This window comes from Arvicanthis niloticus, chromosome 17, assembly GCF_011762505.2.
Source record: "Arvicanthis niloticus isolate mArvNil1 chromosome 17, mArvNil1.pat.X, whole genome shotgun sequence".
In the NCBI taxonomy this organism is placed as follows: domain Eukaryota; kingdom Metazoa; phylum Chordata; class Mammalia; order Rodentia; family Muridae; genus Arvicanthis; species Arvicanthis niloticus.
Genome location: NC_047674.1, coordinates 2,377,682 through 2,398,336, shown reverse-complemented (window position 1 = coordinate 2,398,336; position 20,655 = coordinate 2,377,682). Strand labels below are relative to the sequence as shown.

At 39.3% G+C, this 20,655-nt stretch overlaps 1 protein-coding gene across 7 annotated transcripts in view; it reads left to right on the top strand.

Moving 5' to 3' along the window:
* Fer (FER tyrosine kinase) overlaps window positions 1-20,655 on the top strand; it is a 287,416-nt gene that overhangs the window by 96,111 nt on the left and 170,650 nt on the right. For 3 of the 7 annotated variants that reach the window (XR_013104567.1, XM_076914668.1, XM_076914667.1), the window contains one exon: window positions 8,793-8,985. The exons of the other annotated variants lie outside the window; for them this stretch is intronic. Coding sequence is in view for 2 of the 3 variants with exons in the window: in XM_076914668.1 (XP_076770783.1) it covers window positions 8,857-8,985 (129 nt within the window). In the remaining variant the exon portion in view is untranslated. The remainder of the gene's footprint in view (window positions 1-8,792; window positions 8,986-20,655) is intronic. 7 annotated transcript variants of the gene reach the window in all.

Below are 20,655 nucleotides of genomic sequence, written 5' to 3'. Positions count from 1 at the left end.
TTAACTGTAGTAAATTTTCTTATTTTATCTTTTCAAGGATTTGATTATATCTAATAAGATTAAGTAAACCTGGGATCTTCTGTGGCTTTGATCATGTTTTCCTATATGATACAGTGAATATTTACTGTCATCTTTCACTTGTGTACTTGTGCTAGTATGAGAAAAATTTCCTCAATTAATTTACTTAATTAGAAAGATTCTTAGGCAGACCCCTATGTTAGGAATTAAAACCATGAGGGTTTTCTGTATTTTAAAGAAATGTAAGATTATATAGGTATAATGTGTTATACAGACAGGTAGATTTAGAGTTTTCACCAGCCGTTTAACTTTCCAACAGGAATTAATGCCTACACACTTTCCAGTATATGATGACAGCGTACAATTTAGGGGTCTCATTTTAATTTAGTGGTTGCTCATTACAATTTAGAAAGTTGCGCTATGGAATTAAACCATAATTGTTTCTATTTTGGAAGGCATACTATGCTTTTATGATGATGGGATAATTAGTGCAAGTACTTAAGGCTCTGGTAGATGGAGAATAAAACGCCTGGTCTGCCCACATTAAGAAAAGTTCTGGCCTTTTCCTTTCTATAGGAATATGAAAACCTAATTTAAGTGTTCCATTTCTTATTGGCTTCTTGGCTGATCTGTGGGAATATTGCTTCTTTCCCATTTCCCTGAGCTAGAAACAACAGCGACAGTGTGCCAAGCATGCCGTGCAGTTTGATTTGGGGTTAGCAAATGGGAATGTTCCAGTGTTCATGAGTCCATTAGCTGATTGGATGGAGCTGTGAAAGTGCTGCTGCTCCGAGCTTCAGTTTATCGTTTCTAAGAAAGGCAGTCCAGTGCCGTGGCTGCGGGCGGGAGTGTGAAGATACAGGGGCATGTTGCAGCTGTGGTGACTCAGCCTGTATCTTAAGTGCTTAGTCAGACCTTTGATGGCTTTGGCCATGTGACACTCCACATTGCAAGGCTTTCGTCTTGCTATAACCACTGTTAATTAACTGTTGCTTCCTGCCTTATTCCACAGACTGTTTGAGGTACTAAAGACAGTATAATTCAGCAAAATACAAAATTACAACTAGGAAAAATAAAGATTGTAACCAGATATCAAGACCACACAAAAATTGTAGTGGATTGTGCTCTACATGTGTGGTTACTATGGTAGACTGTGTCCTGAGTGTGTGGTTACTATGGTAGACTGTGTCCTGAGTGTGTGGTTACTATGGTAGACTGTGCCCTGTGTGTGTGGTTATGGTTACTATGGTAGACTGTGTCCTGAGTGTGTGGTTACTATGGTAGACTGTCTCCTGAGTGTGTGGTTACTATGGTAGACTGTGTCCTGAGTGTGTGGTTACTATGGTAGACTGTGCCCTGTGTGTGTGGTTATGGTTACTATGGTAGACTGTGCCCTGAGTGTGTGGTTACTATGGTAGACTGTGTCCTGAGTGTGTGGTTACTATGGTAGACTGTGTCCTGAGTGTGTGGTTACTATGGTAGACTGTGTCCTGAGTGTGTGGTTACTATGGTAGACTGTGTCCTGAGTGTGTGGTTACTATGGTAGACTGTGCCCTGAGTGTGTGGTTACTATGGTAGACTGTGTCCTGAGTGTGTGGTTACTATGGTAGACTGTGTCCTGAGTGTGTGGTTACTATGGTAGACTGTGTCCTGAGTGTGTGGTTACTATGGTAGACTGTGTCCTGAGTGTGTGGTTACTATGGTAGACTGTGCCCTGAGTGTGTGGTTACTGCTCTTACACTACATGAGCCATTACTTTGTAGGCATCTCAAAGGTGAAAATACAATGGAAGCTGAAGTCACACAGCCTTAAGTGAAAGAAGGCATGTCACATTGCAGGAGACGGAAGTTTCATTGGATTTAGCCTTAACAAACTGTGTAGCAGAGGCTTTCACAGTGACAGTTGTGTGATAGCTGTCTCACACATACTGTGTGACCCTTGATAATACCACAGCAGCTAATGTAGGCATGTGATTCATAAAACTTTCTAACACAAAATCTAGAATCCCTCAGTAGAAGAGAGACCCATGACCGCAGAATCAGCTCTTTAGCATAAAGAATGCACCAGCCAACATCCTTCATTTAACAATATAGTTTACATGTAGAGGAGTGGACAACACAGATGTGTTTTGGTTTTCCCTTAGGCTGGGTACGGTGGTGCTGGCTGACACTCCCAGCTGCTTCTCAGATGGTAATGATGGTTTCAGGAACTCAGGGCCAGGTCATACCTCCACACAATTCTGTCTCAAAACAAAGCTAGACAAAAACTACCCAAGCCCCAAATTTTGTTTCAGTACCACTTCTCTTAGCTGCAAGTTGAATGAACAATGGATAGTTACTGGCCAATTCCTTAGTTTCTTTTTCTTTTTTCTTTTTAAATGAATATCTTTGTTATCTTCAAAAAATTTTGAGGGAATATTTTAGTATTAAAAATAATTTATGTTTGTAGAAACTTAGTTCTATAAAACTATTCTAATTTCCCATTGTTCAGATTTAAAAATGTTGTTACTGATGGTGATTGAATGGAAAATTTCAGTCTTATTTTTCACCTTTGGCTTACAATTCTGTGATGTATTATTTTATGTAATGTGTCATTTCTATTTAGTTATAATTTCACTTTATGAATTTCTTTGTTGAATAAGATTTCTTTGCAGGAAATCAATTTAATATATATTTTAAGATATATTAATGTATATTTTAAAGATAAGTAATTGTAGATAATTTTGCTATTTTATGAAGACGTTTCATTTTGGAGGGAAAACTTTTCTAAGCAAATTTTTATATATCAATCACAGTTGAAATATTTAAATTTCTAAAGAGATTATTTGATAAAGAATTTGCTTCATTAGCACTTGGAGACATCTAGAGCCTCCTATTAGAGTGCATTGATTTTCATTTGAACAAAGTTGCTAAGAAAACGGCTCACACCCTCAGTAACTCTTTGCCATGTTGTGACCACTTTGCTACACAGTAGTATTTTTAATTCAAACGTTGTACTGACATGTTACATTTCTGTGAAGACCTTCTAAATTTGAGGAGACTGTGGACATTCATTAATTTTCTAATGTTAAAATTATATTTTATCCAGGCTTGGTTGTACTTGGAGGGTCTGACAATGCATCTAAGCTTTTACTGTATGACCACAGGGTAAGCTATGGAACCTCTTTGAAATAAGGTTCCTTGTTAATTAGAAGCAGCAAGTTCTGGAAACATTACACAATTGCTTTGAAGGATATATCTATCTCCCTTGCATATGGATAAGTTCACTAAATAGTATGTATAACTAAAAGGAAAATGTTATTGTAGTATCTCCTAATTTTTAAAAACCTTATTTTAATGTTGAAGACTACATTCTGCACTAACATACTGTAGTCTTTTTAATGGCATAATAACTAAAGTCATGAAATTACCAGCAGGTGGAGCTCAGTGTCAGAAAACCAAACATCTGTAATTGATGTATCTTGTTACCTTATTTTTTTAAAAAATAAAGCAAATGCATATTGGTTTTGAAATGTATGTGGAGACTTTCTGTTTTTATCATGCTACCATAGGACACTATCTGCTATTTAATTTTATAGTATGAAGATCTAATACTTTATTCTTATTTTAAATTATTTTTTTCCATCTAATGTTGTCCGTATATAGGATATGGCAGTTCATTTCATGGCTAAAACATTTTAATAAATTTAATTTATGAATACTGGTTTAGAACTTGAACAATTCATTCCATAATTGAACTGATTGTTTTAAATGTGAGATACCAAAACTGGATTTTGCTAGTCATTCAGGCTTTCATTTCTATGTAAATGGGATAATCCATCACCTCAATCAACTCTTCAAACCAAAATCAAAGTGGGAGACTCACTTAATATTCAGTGTTCTTCAAGTCTCATATGCATTGCACAGCCAAGTTCCTGTTACATTACCTGCACATTCCACTCCAACTTAACCTCTGGTCAGCATCTCCACTGGGATGACACAGGTAAAACCCACCGAAAGATGGTTGGAGCCATTTACCAGTCTCCCCGTGTGCTGCTTTGCCCTTCCTACATTTTATTTTCTATGTAGAGTGGTCTCATTATGTGACCTCCAGTGGCGCATCTCTAACTAGTATCAAGTTCACATTTCTGACTATATCTATGGTTATGGATGTAGGTGAGCCATTGAAGAATGCCTGACATTCAGGGAATCACTTGTGAAAAAGAAAAGCCTGTTGCTTCTCCCTGAAGGCATCAATTGTTGATAGATCCTCAGATTGAGCCAGGACTAATGATCCCTACTCCATGCTGGGATGGTGATTGTCTTGAGTGTGCCCAGGTCTGTCTAGGTAGCCACCACTGAGTTCCTGAGAGCAGTATTCCTATCCTGTCCAGAAGATGCTAGTTCCCTCTTATCTTCCCTGAGGATTGGCAGGATGGGTATGACAAAGAGGTTCCATTTAGGGCTGAGTGTTCCTAGACACTTATTCTGTGTACTAGCTCCAGCTCTGGGTGTCTGCATTAACTGTTGTCTGTTACCCGTAGCAGTTTCTAATCTATGAGTACAGGGATACAAATATAGAGAACAGTTTGATACTAATGCCAATTAACAGAATAATGGTAATAGTTTCACCCCTGGGATCCTAGCCAGTCTTGGTCAGCTGTACAGTATCTGACAAATGGTCCCCTATGGAGCAGACCTTAAATCCAGCAGAAAGAATCCATATACTCCCACTGCAGTTGTGTCACAGTTGCACCCATAGGTGTATCATGCATGCCAGTGGTTATTGTAACTTTCAGGGTTCCTAGCTGGGTAAAGTGGTTAGTGGCCTTTCTCCTTTAGCTACCCTGTGATATTGTGAAGGCGATTTCTTCATATCCTTTGACAACAGTGTGTAATGTCTTACTCAGTCATGCCTTATTATCATGTTCTCATGGGTGTTGAAGAACAATGGAAATGAAAAACAACTTATTTTGAGGAGGGGGTCTCTAATTCATCCTGACTTCAACAATTTGAGGGGTGTATTGACACTTGGCACTGCCTTTTTATATGAGTCTATGGCTTATGGAAGATACCTATCCCTTATGAAGGGTAATTCCCATTAAACTCTTTTAGTATGAAAAGTAATATGTAAGAAGCTCACAAATAGTTCTCCACACGGATTTTCCAAAGATCTTTAGTGGTAGTTATGTTCCATGTTTTCTTCCCTACTTTTTCACCTCTCTCTTCCTAACCTGCTTCTCACTGTCCTCCTTCCCTCTTCACGTCACATCTGCTCACTGCTTCCTCTTCTCTTAAGGTCTGCTTCCCTCCACAACCACCCCTCTTCAGTTTCCTAGATTCCATGGAGACTACAAGTTAAACAAACAAACAAAAGCTGAAGGTTTCATACTAAGGTCTACACATGAGTGGGAACATATGATGTTTGGTGCTATGGCTCTAAAATTACCTCACTCAATATATTTTTAGAGTTATATCCATTAATATGCAAGTCTCAGTTCTATACAGTTGAATAGCATGCTACAGTTTATAGTATAGGAGTTTTCATTATCTATTCAGTAGTTGTAGGCTATTTCCAGTTTCTGGCTGTTGTGCATAAACTACTGATGAACATGGATGAGCATGTGTCTCTGCAGTTGGACAGAGTCCTTGAGTATATGCCCAGCAAATGGTATATATGTCAGGGTTAGAGGGTGGATCTAGTTTTTGGATGAGCCACCACACTGATTTTCCTGGTGGCTGTATCAGTTTGCCCACCCACCAGCTGTGGATGAGTCCTATGCATCCTTATCAGCCTGCCCCCCCCCCCCCCCCGTGTCTCTCTCTCTTTCTGTCTGTCTCTCCCTCTCATTATCTGACTGGCATCCCTAAATAGTTTCAGTTTGCATTTCAAAGTCTATTCCCTTAAGAGATTTCTCAGAATTCATAGCTATAAGGAGCCTACTCTGGCCCTGCATAATCTACCCCCATCATTGTCCCTGATGCCCATTGTCTTTCCTTCCATGGTATCAGCTCCTATGTCTTTACCATTAATTACTGCAACAGTACTTATAACTACCATTTTTTTGTTGACAAAATAGTCAGCAGGTCTTACCATTTTCATGGATTATACACTAATATGTATATTGATGTATGTGTTAACTTACTTGTTTAGGTGTGTGTATGTGTGTGTGTTTTGTATATTCTTCTCCATAATACCTATTTATGCCCAAATTTAGTTTGAGAAGACAGTCACTTTCATTTTATTTACTGCTATTTGCTCTGCCTTTCATAGGATTTGCTATGTAGACTCAGCAATTAAATATATATTTTTTTGTTTTTTACATTTTGGACTGGCGTTAGAACTTTTGGTAAGAAAGAGTCATTGGATATTTATATAGTGTATTTTTCTAAGGGAAAGGTGTCATTTTTCAGCAACAGAATCATGCCTGACTGTTTCCAGAGTCTCTGCAAAGACAACAGTATCCAGAGAGCAGTCTACTTGGGTTTTAGAAAAGAGATTGACAGGAATATTTATTGAATGTTATGGTGTGTTAGGTTACCGTTGGAATAGGAAATACACTTTTAGCATGGCCCCCAAACATTTTTAGATTTAGAAGGAAAACAATGCGTAACCTTCAGAAATGTGAAATTATAGATTCCTAACTCATTACACCTATGGCCTTTGTTTTAGCAACTGGAAGCTAGTGTATCATCCATATGATTACTGTCTTTATACATAATCTGAAAGAGGGTCTGCTTAGCAGTGTACATGATTTCAAATTCTACTTACAGAAAACAGAACCGAGGGCAGACATGATGCAAAGGGAAATGACAGACTTAGCTACTGCCGGGAGTAAACTAAGAATCAAATATAGCTGCTTTAGGTTTATATTTCTGGCTGTAAATATTAATTTTCATTTATTTTTATCTCCAAGATTGTTTCCAGATTTAAAATTTTGTGATTTTGTGAGCCTTGGTGAATGCCTGGCAACTAGTAAATCCTCAGTGAATACTGAAAGAATAAATGAATAGAACCAAGCTGTAAGTAAGCAACAAAGATAGGAAAATGTAAGTAAATTTATTCAGATATAGAAGTCAAATTTACTTGTTTAAAATGAGCTAGAAAAATGTGAGACGAACAAAGAATATCAAGAAATATTAGTAGTGTTCCCTGAGTTTTCCTCACTTAAGCAGACGAGAATTCGTCAAAGTAGAATATTTGGACACTTCCTTCTGGGAACAGTGCTTTGGGTAAGGGGCCTAACCTGAGAAGTGAAGTTACAGAAGTGCACTAGAGTGCTTTGAATTTCAGTCCTGACCCAGCTTCTTACTGAGGGCGTGACCTTGGGAAGTTAGGTAACCTCTGTGTGCCTCAGCTGGAGCATCTGTAAACTCAGCTATGAGGTGGAACCGGTGTTGGAGGGCCAGTGAGGAGGGGTTCAGTGGAAGGATGCTCATAGCCAGGACAGTGCTAGGTCATAAGAAGCTTTCTATCCAGTTTCCTACTGTTATTTATTAATGTAAAACTTTATGAAATCAGCATTTGAATACAAAATGAGAAGCTTGTGATAGGCATGATATAAACATGAGTGGTTTGTATGTACAACAAAGTGAAAAAGTGGACACACAGACAACTAGTGGAATTGGGCAGAAATGAGACTTTATTTTGATTGAGGTAGGATGTGACAATGTGACACATGCTGCCCTTGGACTCACATTTCCTCCACTCCTACCAAATGGCAGGATTGCCAGCATGTGCCTCCAGGCCTGGCCTTAGTTCTTTCAAGTATGTTAAATTGTAAAGAATATGAACATTTAAAGGAGAAATGTTTATGTCAGAATTACGATGCAAGTAAGTTTTGAAACCAAGACCTGTCTCCATTGCCTTTAAATTGTTTTCCTGCTTTGTTTCCATGGAGACGTAAGAACTTTATTCCACTTAAAACCTTGTTCTGGCCAAGGGTGGTGATGCACACGTGGAAACTTATTGCTCTCCTGGCAGAAGCAATGGGTTATAAGCATTCAAGCCAGCCATGGCTCTGTAGTGGGTCTGAAAACACACACACACACACACACACACACACACACACACACACACACACGCACGCACAAGAAGAGTGCCATGCGTGTGCTTCAAGAACACCCTGTGGTCTTTAATTGTTGTATGTAGTGCTTTCACAATCCAGTCACCACACACTGGAATCGAATATTGAACAAGAACTTTCTGTACAGCCTGTACTTCATGGCTTTGAATATTCCAAGCCTGCTTTCTTCCCACACTCCTTCCTCACCATATACTACCAAGTTCAGTATGTTCTCGCCATAAGGAAATTTGAAATCTGATGAGACATTAGTGATCATCTGAACATAATTTATTCTCTTACGTTGATTAGAAGAGTTATGAAGTGTTAGAGAATTATACTTATAATTCAACATAAAACTACAGAAGGTGATTGAAAGCAAGCTTCCTTGCCCAGCTGTCCATGAAGGTTTGTTTCAAGACGGTTTGGAGAGTTCCCAGTGGTTTTGGAGTGTACCTACCTATTCAGTTGGAAGACCTCTGCATGTTGTAGAGGACGAAAATAAGTTATTTTATTGAAATCATAAGAATGTACTCTGTGTCTTAGATAATGGGTCTTTATTTAATGCACATGGGCATTTCCAAAGAAAACGAAACCAAACAAAACCCCTCAGCAGTCGTTGGCTGCATGGTTCCTTTGATCCAGAGCTGACTGGTACAGTGCCCTGCCAACAGAGGGAGACACTGACATGGAAGATCAAGGCCTGTGCCTTTCTGTCTTGCTTTTGTCTCAGACAGGAAGATCTGTGGACACACTGACTTCTGCGTGCATACTGTTAGCTCTAGTTAAGATTTGAGATGGAGCAGAGTGTGGAGTGTCCCCACTGTGAGGGTGAGCTGGAGCCTGAATCTGACCCCCAGTTCTGTAAAATTCGTTCTATACCGTTGAGCCCTGAACCTTCCTCATCAGAGATCCAGAGATACCAGGTAAGGAGGAAGGTGACTCCAGTCCTGCACCAGGCCTGGACATAGTCCTGTAGTCCTTGTAATCATCTGATCTTGATTATGTTTCTTGGGGTTTTTTTTTTTTTTTCTTTTTTTCTTTTTTGAGCATTACTACCCAGATACTCAGCCAAGGAGATGGGGGTGGGAGTGCTAGTCTTCACTACTTACCATATGATTTCTGTGGTGATAGGAATAGTACCCTGTACCACATCTGTTGGGTTCATACAGAGTTTTATGAACATTTTTTTTTGTTTGATTTTAGTTCAGACTTAACTGCTTGCACTTTCTATTTAAAGCTCTGATGTACTAGGCTTGTTTTTTCCACATTTTCGATGTTAGGAAAAACAAATTCTGGCTTTGAAATAAGAATGAGAAAACCAAAAGAGAATGCTCGGTGATCATGTGACACTGCCTGTTGTTTTTTTTACTTCTCTTTGAAAAGAATGAAAACAGATACACAATTTCTGCCTTAATGTTACTCAGTGGAATACTTGGCTTATCTTCTAATTAATTGTATTGTTATTAGGTAATACTATTTATAAATAGTCATCACTGAGTGCATGGATTTTATGGTTCTCAATTCATGTATTCATTAAAAACATTAGAGGATAATAAAATCTTTTGAGATTGTCCTGTACACTCAACCTGTCATCAACCTGTATAGGCATCATCTCTGACTTCCCAGATATTGATATTATAAAGAGCTGATGACATAATTAAGTCACTCTTTAGCGTTAAAAATAGGTCTTACTCTTTTATGCTTAATTTTTGTATATTTTTTGTCTTTGATATTTTATATTTGCATTTTGTTCTTTATATGTTAAATTGGCTTTAAATATAATTTTTTGTCTTTTATTTTGTGAAATTGTTTTTGTTTTCATTTTTTGTATCTGTTTTACTACATTTAAAAAACAGTAGAAATTTTAAAAATTAGTATTTTATTACTTTGTGTTTTTTATAAAGCAGAATAACGGTTGCTATGTTAATAGTTTTCAACCACTGTCCTCAGAAAGATGTTTAGCATAGAAGTACACACTGAAATGAAATCTTCCAACAGCTTAACAAAGTAAACACATACTGGATTTTCTTCTCTGAAATTTCATGCATACCCACAATGATTTATCTGTGTTAACTATTTCTGGCATGAGTGTAGTCAGAGTTTGGGTATATGATAGGTCCGTGAGTACCCTTTTGAACATTCCTCATTGTTTCCCTCAGTCCTATGTCACTGTCTTCACTGAGACAAACATCTAGAGTGACACTGGCACGGTCTGAGCAGACATTGCTCCTGGACTGATCACAGGGGCTTACATCCCCATACAGTCAAAGTTTACCTTCTTCTTTTTAGAGAGATGTTGTGGCTTCGGTTTTTACTCTGTGATGTTGTTTTTATGATGCATCCAGTTATTTGTTTAAATTAGCATAGAGCACACAGTAGCTGAGAAGAGCTGATTTTAGGTAGGAGTTGTTCCTTTAATCAGAGCTATCAATGCCTGGGAAGTAGGACTGGTCCGATGTAGTTTTCTTGTGCTAACACAGCACCTTGGGCTGTTGTTGCTCCACTGACACTGGCACTGAAGGCTCTGCTGGAGATCCATCGTGATTGGGAGGTTAACTCTGCTCTTACGCTCATATAGCTTGACATTTCAGCATTTTACAAATTATGGCCTGAAATCTCATTTGGTTAAGCAACTTCTTTTTAAAGAATGCCCACTCTTACTTATTCTTTGTAACATAATACTGAAAGTAATCCTTTAATGCTTCCTGTATTATTCTTTCAGTGATTGTAGACTTTCTTGTAGATGAAATGTTTTAAACTTCTGCTCATTCATCTTCATTCATCAAACAATGGCTATGTCTGACAGTGGTGGTTTCTACTCTTTCCCTCCCTCCCTCCCTCCCTCCCTCCCTCCCTCCCTTCTTCTTCCTTTTCTTCCTATTTCTCTTCCTCCTTCTTTTGCTTCTTCTACTTCTCCTCCTCCTCCCCATCCTCTTTCTCTTCCTCCCCTCCCTCCTTCTTCCTCTTCTTCTTCATTTGTTGCTGTCTTTGTCACTGTTCGATTGTTGTGGATAGACACTATGACCAAGGCAACTTTTACACAGGATCACATTTAACTGGGTCTTGCATACTGTTTGAGAAGCTTAGTCTGTTATTACAGTGGGGAGTATGTAGCAGTCATGGCAATGTGGTGCTGGAGAAGTAGCTGAGTAGAGCAAGTAAGCCTTGTGTGGGCTTTTGAAACCCCAAAGCTCACACTCTCAATGACATACTTCCTCCAATAAGACCACCCTTCTCCAATAGGCCACACCTTCTAATCTTTCTAGTGATTCTCTAATAGTGCCACTCTCTGAAGATTAAGCATTTAAATATATAAGAGACTGTGGGGAGAGGGGTCAATCCTATTCAGATTACCACAGTAGCTGTTCAAGATGGCTGCACTTACACAGATGTGCTTGGGTCTGTCTTATTTCGCTGATCTACTTGTCTATTTCTGTGCCAGTACCATGCTGATTTTATTACTGTAACTGTGCAGTGTGGCGTGAAACCCGGAGCACTAATCCCTCCAGAAATGACCTTTTTGCTCAGAATTGTTCTGGCTATTTGGGGGTCTTCTGTGCTTCTATATGAATTTAGGGCTTTTTCTCTCTTTTTTCTATGAAGCATGTTATTGTGATTAGAGTTTTATTAAACCTATAAATTGCTTTTGGTAGGATGACCATTTTCACAATATTGGAGGTTTATTTTGTTTGTTTGCTTTTTCTTTCTTTTTCTGACATCTTCAACTTTTTTATTCAGAGATTTGAAATATTTATTATAGACTTTTTTCAGCTCCTTGCTTATGTTTATTTGTAGATTTTTTTTTTTTTTTGAGGTTATTGTGGATGGGAGTGTTTCTCTGGTCTCCTCAGCATGCTTGTTTTTGCTATAATTGAAAAGCTACTAATGATGGATTCTATGTGAATTAAGAGAACAATAAAATTGTAAGATGCCTGTTGATTAAAACTGTTTCCAGAATACTACCTGGTCCCAAAGCATGAGTACCTTAAAAACATGAGAGTTAGGAAAGGTACAAAATACAGACAGAAAAGACTGCATAGCAGTCTGCAATACCTCAGTTCACAAGAAAATCAAACAATGCTCACTTGCAAGTATTTCAGAAGATAGGGATTCTACAGTTTGTTTTATGAAGACTATCTGTTAAAAGATATGTCCAAATGAAGTATTTAATTAGTTGTGCTTAGTTCGAAGGTAAGATATTTTTAAATTCTCAATTTGTATTCAAGGTTTAAGATACCTTTTAGCTATTTAATATCTTTTCAGGCCTCAAAAGAACATTCCCTATATCTGTATATTCTAGGTACACTTCTGAAGCAGTGAAAGTTGATCTTTAAAATTGTAGATTCAATTCTATAAATATTCACCCTATAAGTCTAGGAAGGAATTTTGGGTTTATAGTACACTTTAGATTTGACTGTGAGAAGCAGTATTTTGAATAAGAACTCATTTTTATGTTCTTGGAGACGTTACTGAAGCACTCTATAATCTTTGGCTCTCTGATATGTAAGAGAGGCTTTTACTGGGACCTGATCCATGGTAATGTAGAAGGTGTGCAGCACAAGGTAGTCATGCTTGCCATTGGTGCACAGTCAGCACCCAGGGAAGGCTGACCACCTGCAGTGTTAGCACTGTCATCTGACAGGACTTAGGATCAGTGGGTGACTCTCTTAACTATTGTCTTAATGGATGTAAAAGGCATTGAATGAAGCATTTCTCAAATGTGAATCCAAGGTTTTTTAGGTGACTATTTAAAGGCCTCCCTTTTTCTGTTTCATCTTTTTGATTGCTTATTCTTTTTGAGACAGACTCTCCATGTGTAGTCAGGGATGGCCTTGCACTTGGATCTCTCTTGCTGCCGCTGCCCCGTTCCCCAAGTGTTGGCCTTGCAGGTGTGCACAGCCGCTCCTGAGGTTGTCATTGGCTATTTATTTATTTATTTATTTAATGGGAGGGTGTCCTCCGTCATTTCTAACATGATCTTTTGCCATTCCATTACAAAATTGTCCTTCCTGTGTGTGTGCTTTCATAGTGCCATCCTCTTGCTTCTTATAATCACAAAACTCATTTATCCCTTTTTGTCTCTGCCATATTTTTGAATTGTGGTATTGAAGATCATTTTAGGTGTAAGTGAACCATAGTTTTGTATAGAATATAAGTTGTGATTAAAAGTTTCAAATATAACAATTAAAGCACATCTACCTCCCCTCCCACTAATTTTTGACTGAATTACTGATGTTGGTCATTGGTTGACTCTGTGGATATAGTCCAACTAATGACAGTAGACAGGGAGTGAGAGTTAGCTCTGCCATTTTATAAGCATCCGAGGAAATCTTTTCACCTTCAGTCTCCATGTTTTATAAAAATCAAAACTTAGATGTAGGGGGTCCTTTCTGCTGCTGATTTATGGAGTTTCATTTCATGATTACATTGTAATAGATGAGAGAGGAATTATTGATTAGGAATTTCTGTAATTATTTTTAATGTTGATGTCTTTAGTAATGTCCTATCTGCATACACAAATACTGTACTACTTATTTTTGGCTTGGAAGTTGGATACTCCTTCCTTCCTTCTTTCCTTTTTTCGTCCCTTTTTTCCTTTCCTCCTTCCCTCCCTCTCTCTTGCCATCTATCCTACCATCCATCCATCCATCCATCCATCCATCCATGTTACTGGGGATTGAACCTAACCTTACATGTTAGACAGGTACTCTGGACACTGAGCCACCTCCTTAGCCCTTTGTTGCCTTTAAACTCTTTATATCCTGATAGACCATCATAAACAGTATTGGAACCTGAAATCCAAGAGCTGCAAACCATGCTGATTCGTGTGAAAATGATGCAAGCAAGGCAGAGAAAGAATCAGTGTTCTTGCTCCTGTGCCACTGGCTAATAACCCAGTGACCTTGTAGGGGTTATGAATATTGTTACGAATTTCTTGGAATGATCAAGGCTCCTGCTGCGGAAATCTGTCTTTCCAACTGCAAGATACTGTTGGCAGTAAATTTTGAGGCAAAGTGTTGTTTCAGTTAAGAGATAATTTTCTAAAATGTGGATAGAAGTAAAAGACAAATTACACATTCATATACATGTGCACACACACAAACACAATTACTTTAATTTTGTATAGATTTGTGAGAACAATGTCACATTTGAACAAATTTTTTTCTTTTCTTTTATCTTTTTTTTTTTTTGGTTTTTCGAGACAGGGTTTCTCTGTGTAGCCCTGGCTGTCCTGGAACTCACTCTGTAGACCAGGCTGGCCTCGAACTCAGAAATCCACCTGCCTCTGCCTCCCAAGTGCTGGGACCGCTCGGCTTGAACAATTTTTTTTTGACTTGTTAAAAAGGGTGACTTTTTTGTGTAGTCAGTGATTGCTTTCTAAGACAAATGTGCAGTGATTATTCTTTGTCACCTTAAATCAGTGTTCTTGACAGTGTAACACATTACTGTAAACTTGACCGAGGACAGAAATGTCTCTCTCAGTGTTGGGAAAGTCTGAAGCTGCAGAGCAGTGTACTAGGTTAGTGCTTCCTCTGTCTCTGTGGGGAACCTGCTTCTACTTCTCTCAGCCTCTGGTGGCTGCTGGAATCCTTGCTGTTCTTTGCCTCCTAGACAGAGCACACCAATGTGTTTCATCCTCATAGCCTACTGGCTTCTCTTGTTCTGTCTGCCAACTTCTGAGGGTAATGACATTGGATTAGGGACAACCTGAATAGTGTAGAACAGTCTCACCTTGATATCTAACTTTGTTAACACCGACATTTCATCACCCTCAAAAAATAATGGCATATTCTCAGGTATTGCATGTTATAATTGATATTTTTAGCTGACAAAATTTTTCCTGTGCTGTGATTATGACAGCAGTAGAATTGCAGTTACTTATACTCAGATAGGATTTATTTGTAATGACAGTGTTTAGGCCCATGGGACAGATTAGAAGAAGAGTCCTTCGAGTGGAACAAGAATATCTTTGAAGTGCCCCCTTCCCTCCCATCTTCTTACCTGACCTCAATTCTGTTTCTTCTCCCCTCACCACCCCCCCCAAGAGTATTAGTTGTTTCTCTGTTGCTGTGATAAAACACCATGACCAAGACAACTTATAATAGGGAGGACTTTTGAGCTTGTGGCTAAGATAGTGTGTGGTGCCGTGACCCCTCACAGTGGGTACTTGAGTCTAAAAGACTTTTCCTTAGTGATGTAAGGGACTGATCATCAGTTCAAACTAAAACTTCAACAGATCTAGGCCCTGCTTAGTAACTATTGCTGTAACATGGCAAGTTTGACAGCAAGAGCAGTGAATAGATTTGCTTTTTTTTTTTTTCTAGGTAAATATTGAACTCAGACTCCTGTTCTTTTATGCAGGTTTCCTGGCAATAATGCAAGATTATATGACATGCTCAAAAGGCTTGTAACTCATTATTTATAACATAGACAGACAGATGACCCAGATAGTGAAATGAGCAGATGGTGCGTTCAGTATCACTGTTTCAAAAAGGATTCAGTACAAAGGGTGGACAATGGGTGTGGGAAGATGGAGCATTCAGCATCACTGTACTGCTATAACAATAGCATTGCTGGAAAGTATATGGGGACTGAGATTCATTAGATGGGCTTGTTAGTAATAGAGCAGACAAAGAAGGGAAGATCAGGGAGATGGAAGGCTTTTTACCAGAAACAATGAAGGTTAGAAGACAGTGTGCTCGAAAAACCCATCTTACCACTGAATTTCACTTTCAATGAACTCATTCTTCAGAAATGAAGCAAGTAACCTTTCACACCAACCAGTATGCCTGTCATCAAGAAACAGAAAATAGTGTTGGTGAGGATATGGAGAGGTTGGAAGCTTGTATTCTTACAGCAGTCTTATAAAGAATATGCAGATACCTGAAGGGACTGCTCTCTCCTGATCCACCCTCAACCTTCATCTAAGTTTGAGAAACCCTGGCACTTCACAGATTTCTCTGGGTCCTCATTCACTGGAATCATTTTTATACTGTTGGAAAACTAGTCTCCAATTGAGTCTCTCAGGCCTTAACATACTTTCTCCCCTCTGGAGTGCTCAACAGATTTGTTTTGTTTTTAAGTTTTCATTGTTTACTAGTTATTTGTTTGTTCATTTTGCGATGACTAAACACAGAGTCTCATGCATGGTAGGAAAGTTCTCTACCACTGAGCTATATTCCCAGCCTTAGGCATTATGGAAAATAGTTTCTCAAAAACCTGAAGATGAGGCATGAAAGCGCTGGGCAGCTAGCATAATAGTTAAGAGCGTTTCCTGTTCCGGCAGAGAACCTGAATTGTGTTCCCAGTATCCACATGGAGCTCACAACTGCTTCTAACTCAGTTCAAGGAGACTTGGACTCAGAGCCTCGCATGACTGGGCTGCAGTCTGCCCTCAGGATTCTGTGTTCCCTGTTTCATTGTTCCTTTAGGGAAGTAGAAGAATTTACTGTGTTAACATGTCCCTTAGATGTTTTAAAAACAAAATCTTGGTTACACTGACTCTAGACAAGTTAATTCATAATAATTATATTTAAAAAAAACAAACTTATACTTAGCAAAGTTGTCGACACTTACGTTGTAGGACCAGGGTGTTGTTCCTCAGGAAAGGGCTTGAAATGCATCTCATACTTTTGGGCCCTTTCTCCAGAGTGTCCTGGGGGAGGGAGGAGTGAATAGGCCAAGTGCAGACGGAGTTTCTGGCAGTGGCATTCCTATGTTATGCTGTGATGGGGAAAACTGAGCTTACCAGAGCAAGAGCAAATCCTCATTTCATCTGGTGACTGCAAGTCACCAGTGCTGTGTCACTCACTATGCACATGGAGGGAGAGAGAGCCATATGGCAATCTTTGTTTCTATCTATACTATATGTCCACATTTGTTTTAAATATAATAGTTTTGAGGAATCATCATCGTCGTCGTTGTAGTCGTCAGTGATTTGGGCTACATATTTGGAGAAGACGCACCAGAGCTTGACCTGTATGTGATGTTAAGGAGGAAGGAAGCTTCTTGCAGCTGTGCTTACCCAGGGCCATCAACTTAGACAAATGACATAGAATTAAGAAAGTTAGAAAGATGATTTATAACATTTTACAGCTTAGCACTCAGTGTCCAGAGCATTGTTATTTTACAGTAAGGTCTTTTTTTAAAAACATCAGACTTTTTCTTTGTGTATTTGTGCCTTAATTTTCTTGGGGGATATGAAGATACTTGACATGAGCTGTGTTTCTTTAGTAGATAAAGATCCTTAATATGTAAGCAGCAGAAGCCAGCATAGCATTCTTAGTGACTAGGCCCTGAGTGCTTCAGTGCCTTCAGTTAGAACAAAGCATCCCAAAACTCCTTTAATACTTCAATTCTAAACCCTGGCAGAAACAGAAACTCATGAACTTTTCATTCTTCGTAGAAAAACCCTCATCTGCAGGAGACTGTTTATGTATAAGTGTATTCCTTTTACAAGGATACTCTGATATCTACAGTATTTCCTTATGGAGTTATTGTCAATGTCAGAAGTTCTCAGGCAATCCTCCCGGAGCTGCAGGGGCTTCTCAGCAGCATTCCTGCAGATGTCATGCTGCTTTAACAAGGAGCCCCTAGGAATGGCCTTCAGCTTGGCCTTCTAGAACAGCCGTCTTCATCTTTTTCTTGACTCATCAGGTGTTCAGGTTTGACTTCATCCACTGAGGCTTGCCTCTTTAAAGAATATAATTAGATTTGTTTGCAGAAGTCTGTAGGAAATAATATTAGATTATTATTTTAACGTCTTATTATGAACAAAAATGTGTCCCCATAGCTACCTTGAGAGTTGACTTTTCTTCTCCTTGGATCCTGTGCTGAGGGCCTCTGGGGACAGAATAAGACTGGTCTCTGTGGCAGTGACTGTGGCCGACAATGTTTGTACTTTATCAGAATTGATGCATCACAGTGACAAGGGTCTTGGTAGCAGAAATTTTTCTAGTCTAGATCCTTCCCTGTCACTGCTGGAGAGGGAGGCTGAGAATAGCATTGTCACCTGGGCAGACGTCTGGACAGTCTTCTTCCCTTCAGCAGGAGAGCCTAATCTTTCCTTCTGTAGCCATTTGGTGTGGGCTCTGATTTTACAAAACCCTAATTCTTGCCCTTTTTGCCTCTGCTCATGCTTCAGCAGGCCACCAGTGGCATTCCTGTTATACCTTGAGTCAGACATAGAAGGTTATGATGACGCTTTAGGCAATTTATGTATTGTTTCATATAGAGGTTAAATATATCAATAATGGATGACAACAGGTGCATTAATATGAAGGAGTCTAGTTATATTTATAGTGCATACAGTTATGGATGCAGTCAGGGCATTGTATCTATGGCGATTGATTTAAAAGGTAGCCTCTTAAATGGCTACTTTTAAAAATTAAATTCTTTGATATAAGTCAACAGGGAAGTGCCTGTGGTGTGTGCCTGTGTGACTCTGACCCAGGGCGATCAAGATCTTATTTCATTTACTTACTTAATTTCACACTATGAAAACCTATTCTTAAATGAAATGTGAAACTAATTCTGCATGCGGAACTGGCTGTCAAGGTTGTTTTTTCTCATCAGAATCTTCATGACATGAGATGTGTTTTCATAGTACTGCCTTCCCCTGCTTTCCTCCACTGGGAGGAGCTTTGCCAGGTGATCTGCTCTCCTGTCTTCTGTGGAAGAAGTTCTCCATCTTGTCCTCATGTGAGGTGGGCAAGTAAATGCTCTGGCCTTCACATCAGCAGCTGAACACACACACACACACACACACACACACACACACACACACACACACGTCACCGTGCCTTTGGAAATGATTTTGGTTTGAATTTTAAATGATTCTTTTAAATAGCCATTTAATTCTTGCCTGTAAAAATCAGCCTGCCAGTAAATTCAGCACAGTCTGATATGTTACGGATAAACTATAATTTAAAGATGATATTACATAGACAGGAGCTTGGCGAATGAATTTGACGTTTCAGTCCTGGAAATCTGAGCATCGAGTGAGCAGACACTGGCTAGAATAATGTGTAAGTCCCGTTCATCTGTAAACTATAAGGTGCTATTACCATGCTCGTTAATATAGTTTTAGATCAGTCTGTCTAAATAATGCCTTTAAACTTTAGAAAGTCTGCTTTTCCAGATTGTATCCTTGTACTCTGTGACTTAATGTCAGGAAACTAGGTTTTGAAGTCATTTTCATCTCACACCTGATTGATTTGTTAGATAATTCTAACCTGTGGTATAATCCTGTGGTATAATATATATTAACACCCCGAGGGAATGGCTGAGAGTTTTGACGAAAGGCTTCCTCTTCTAGGGTTTTTAGTACTTACATTCTGGAAGAACACTCTAGTGTGCTCATGAAGAACACCGCCCAGAGGAACAGCATACAGGCACTGCAGAAGTGCCTGCTGGTTTTTTTGTGACACTGTCATTGCTGTACAGGTGACATTAGCATTTCCGTTGCATGTTTCAGTCAGCAGTTGCACAAGGTGACCTCTCCAGCTGCTCAGAGCAGACAGACATTCCAGAAAGGAAGGGGGGAAAGCTCAGGTTTCTCTGGGGAGTGGAAACCCAGCCAGTGAAGTGGTCTCCAGTGCATGCACTCTCCCCCATCCTGCACACAGCTATGCACGCTGGACCCCCCAGCAGCTGGCCTTGTGTCCTGGCTGTGGTTTCTTTTAAATCAGCTTTTACTGCTGCAGACTTAGGAAACAACAGAACATACCCTGAGTACAGACATGCTTTTCCAGAGCTTGCTATGTTTTTGTGTTTCAGTGTTCTTTGTCTTAGGCCCTCAAGTAGGATTTTCTTTTTTCTTTTTCTTTTTTGAAATATTTGTATTTCATATTTGAGTTGAAGCTATATAGCAGGTCCTCACATTCCTAAAGGGATCATTGTTTGCACAGTGGGAATGATGTGTTTCCCTAAAAGTACATTACATAAAATACGTGTATCTTCAAAGTGCCAGCTTCTCCTCACTTGGAACTCTAAACAAAACTTGTATTACTTTTCTCAGTCTTATATATGATCAAATTGATGTACAAACAGTGATTTACATGAAATCCTTAGTTAGCACACTAATGTTGAAAATGGAGAAATTACCTTACCTATTCTGTTAGATTCTCTTAAATTGTTCCAAATGATGGATATTAATATTTTTATAGACTACTTAGAACTGTTGGCCTGCTGCTCTTAGGAGAAGTAAAAGCAGCGGGGTGGTCAAGTAGAGAGGGGCAGCGAGGGGCAGCAACTGCAGTGTTGACAGCAGAGTAGACTCTGGAGACAGACGGTTGGTGAGTGAGTGAGTGAGTGAGTGAGTGAGTGAGTGAGTGAGTGAGTAGGTGGGCAGTGCAAAGCATCACTGAGCCCTCCTGCTGAGCAGACCTCATGGTACCCTATGGCCAGTGTTGCTCTCTTGTTCTGTGTCTGCTACTGGCCAGAGGCTGAGATGTGCAGCACTCCTGGGCTACCTGCTAGTTCTACACAGATCTGTGCACTCTTCCCAGCCCATCTGTCTCTTCTCCTTGTCGTGCTCCTTCTTCTAAGTCTTGCTGCCTACACTTGCTCACTTCATTCCTCTGCACTGGTAA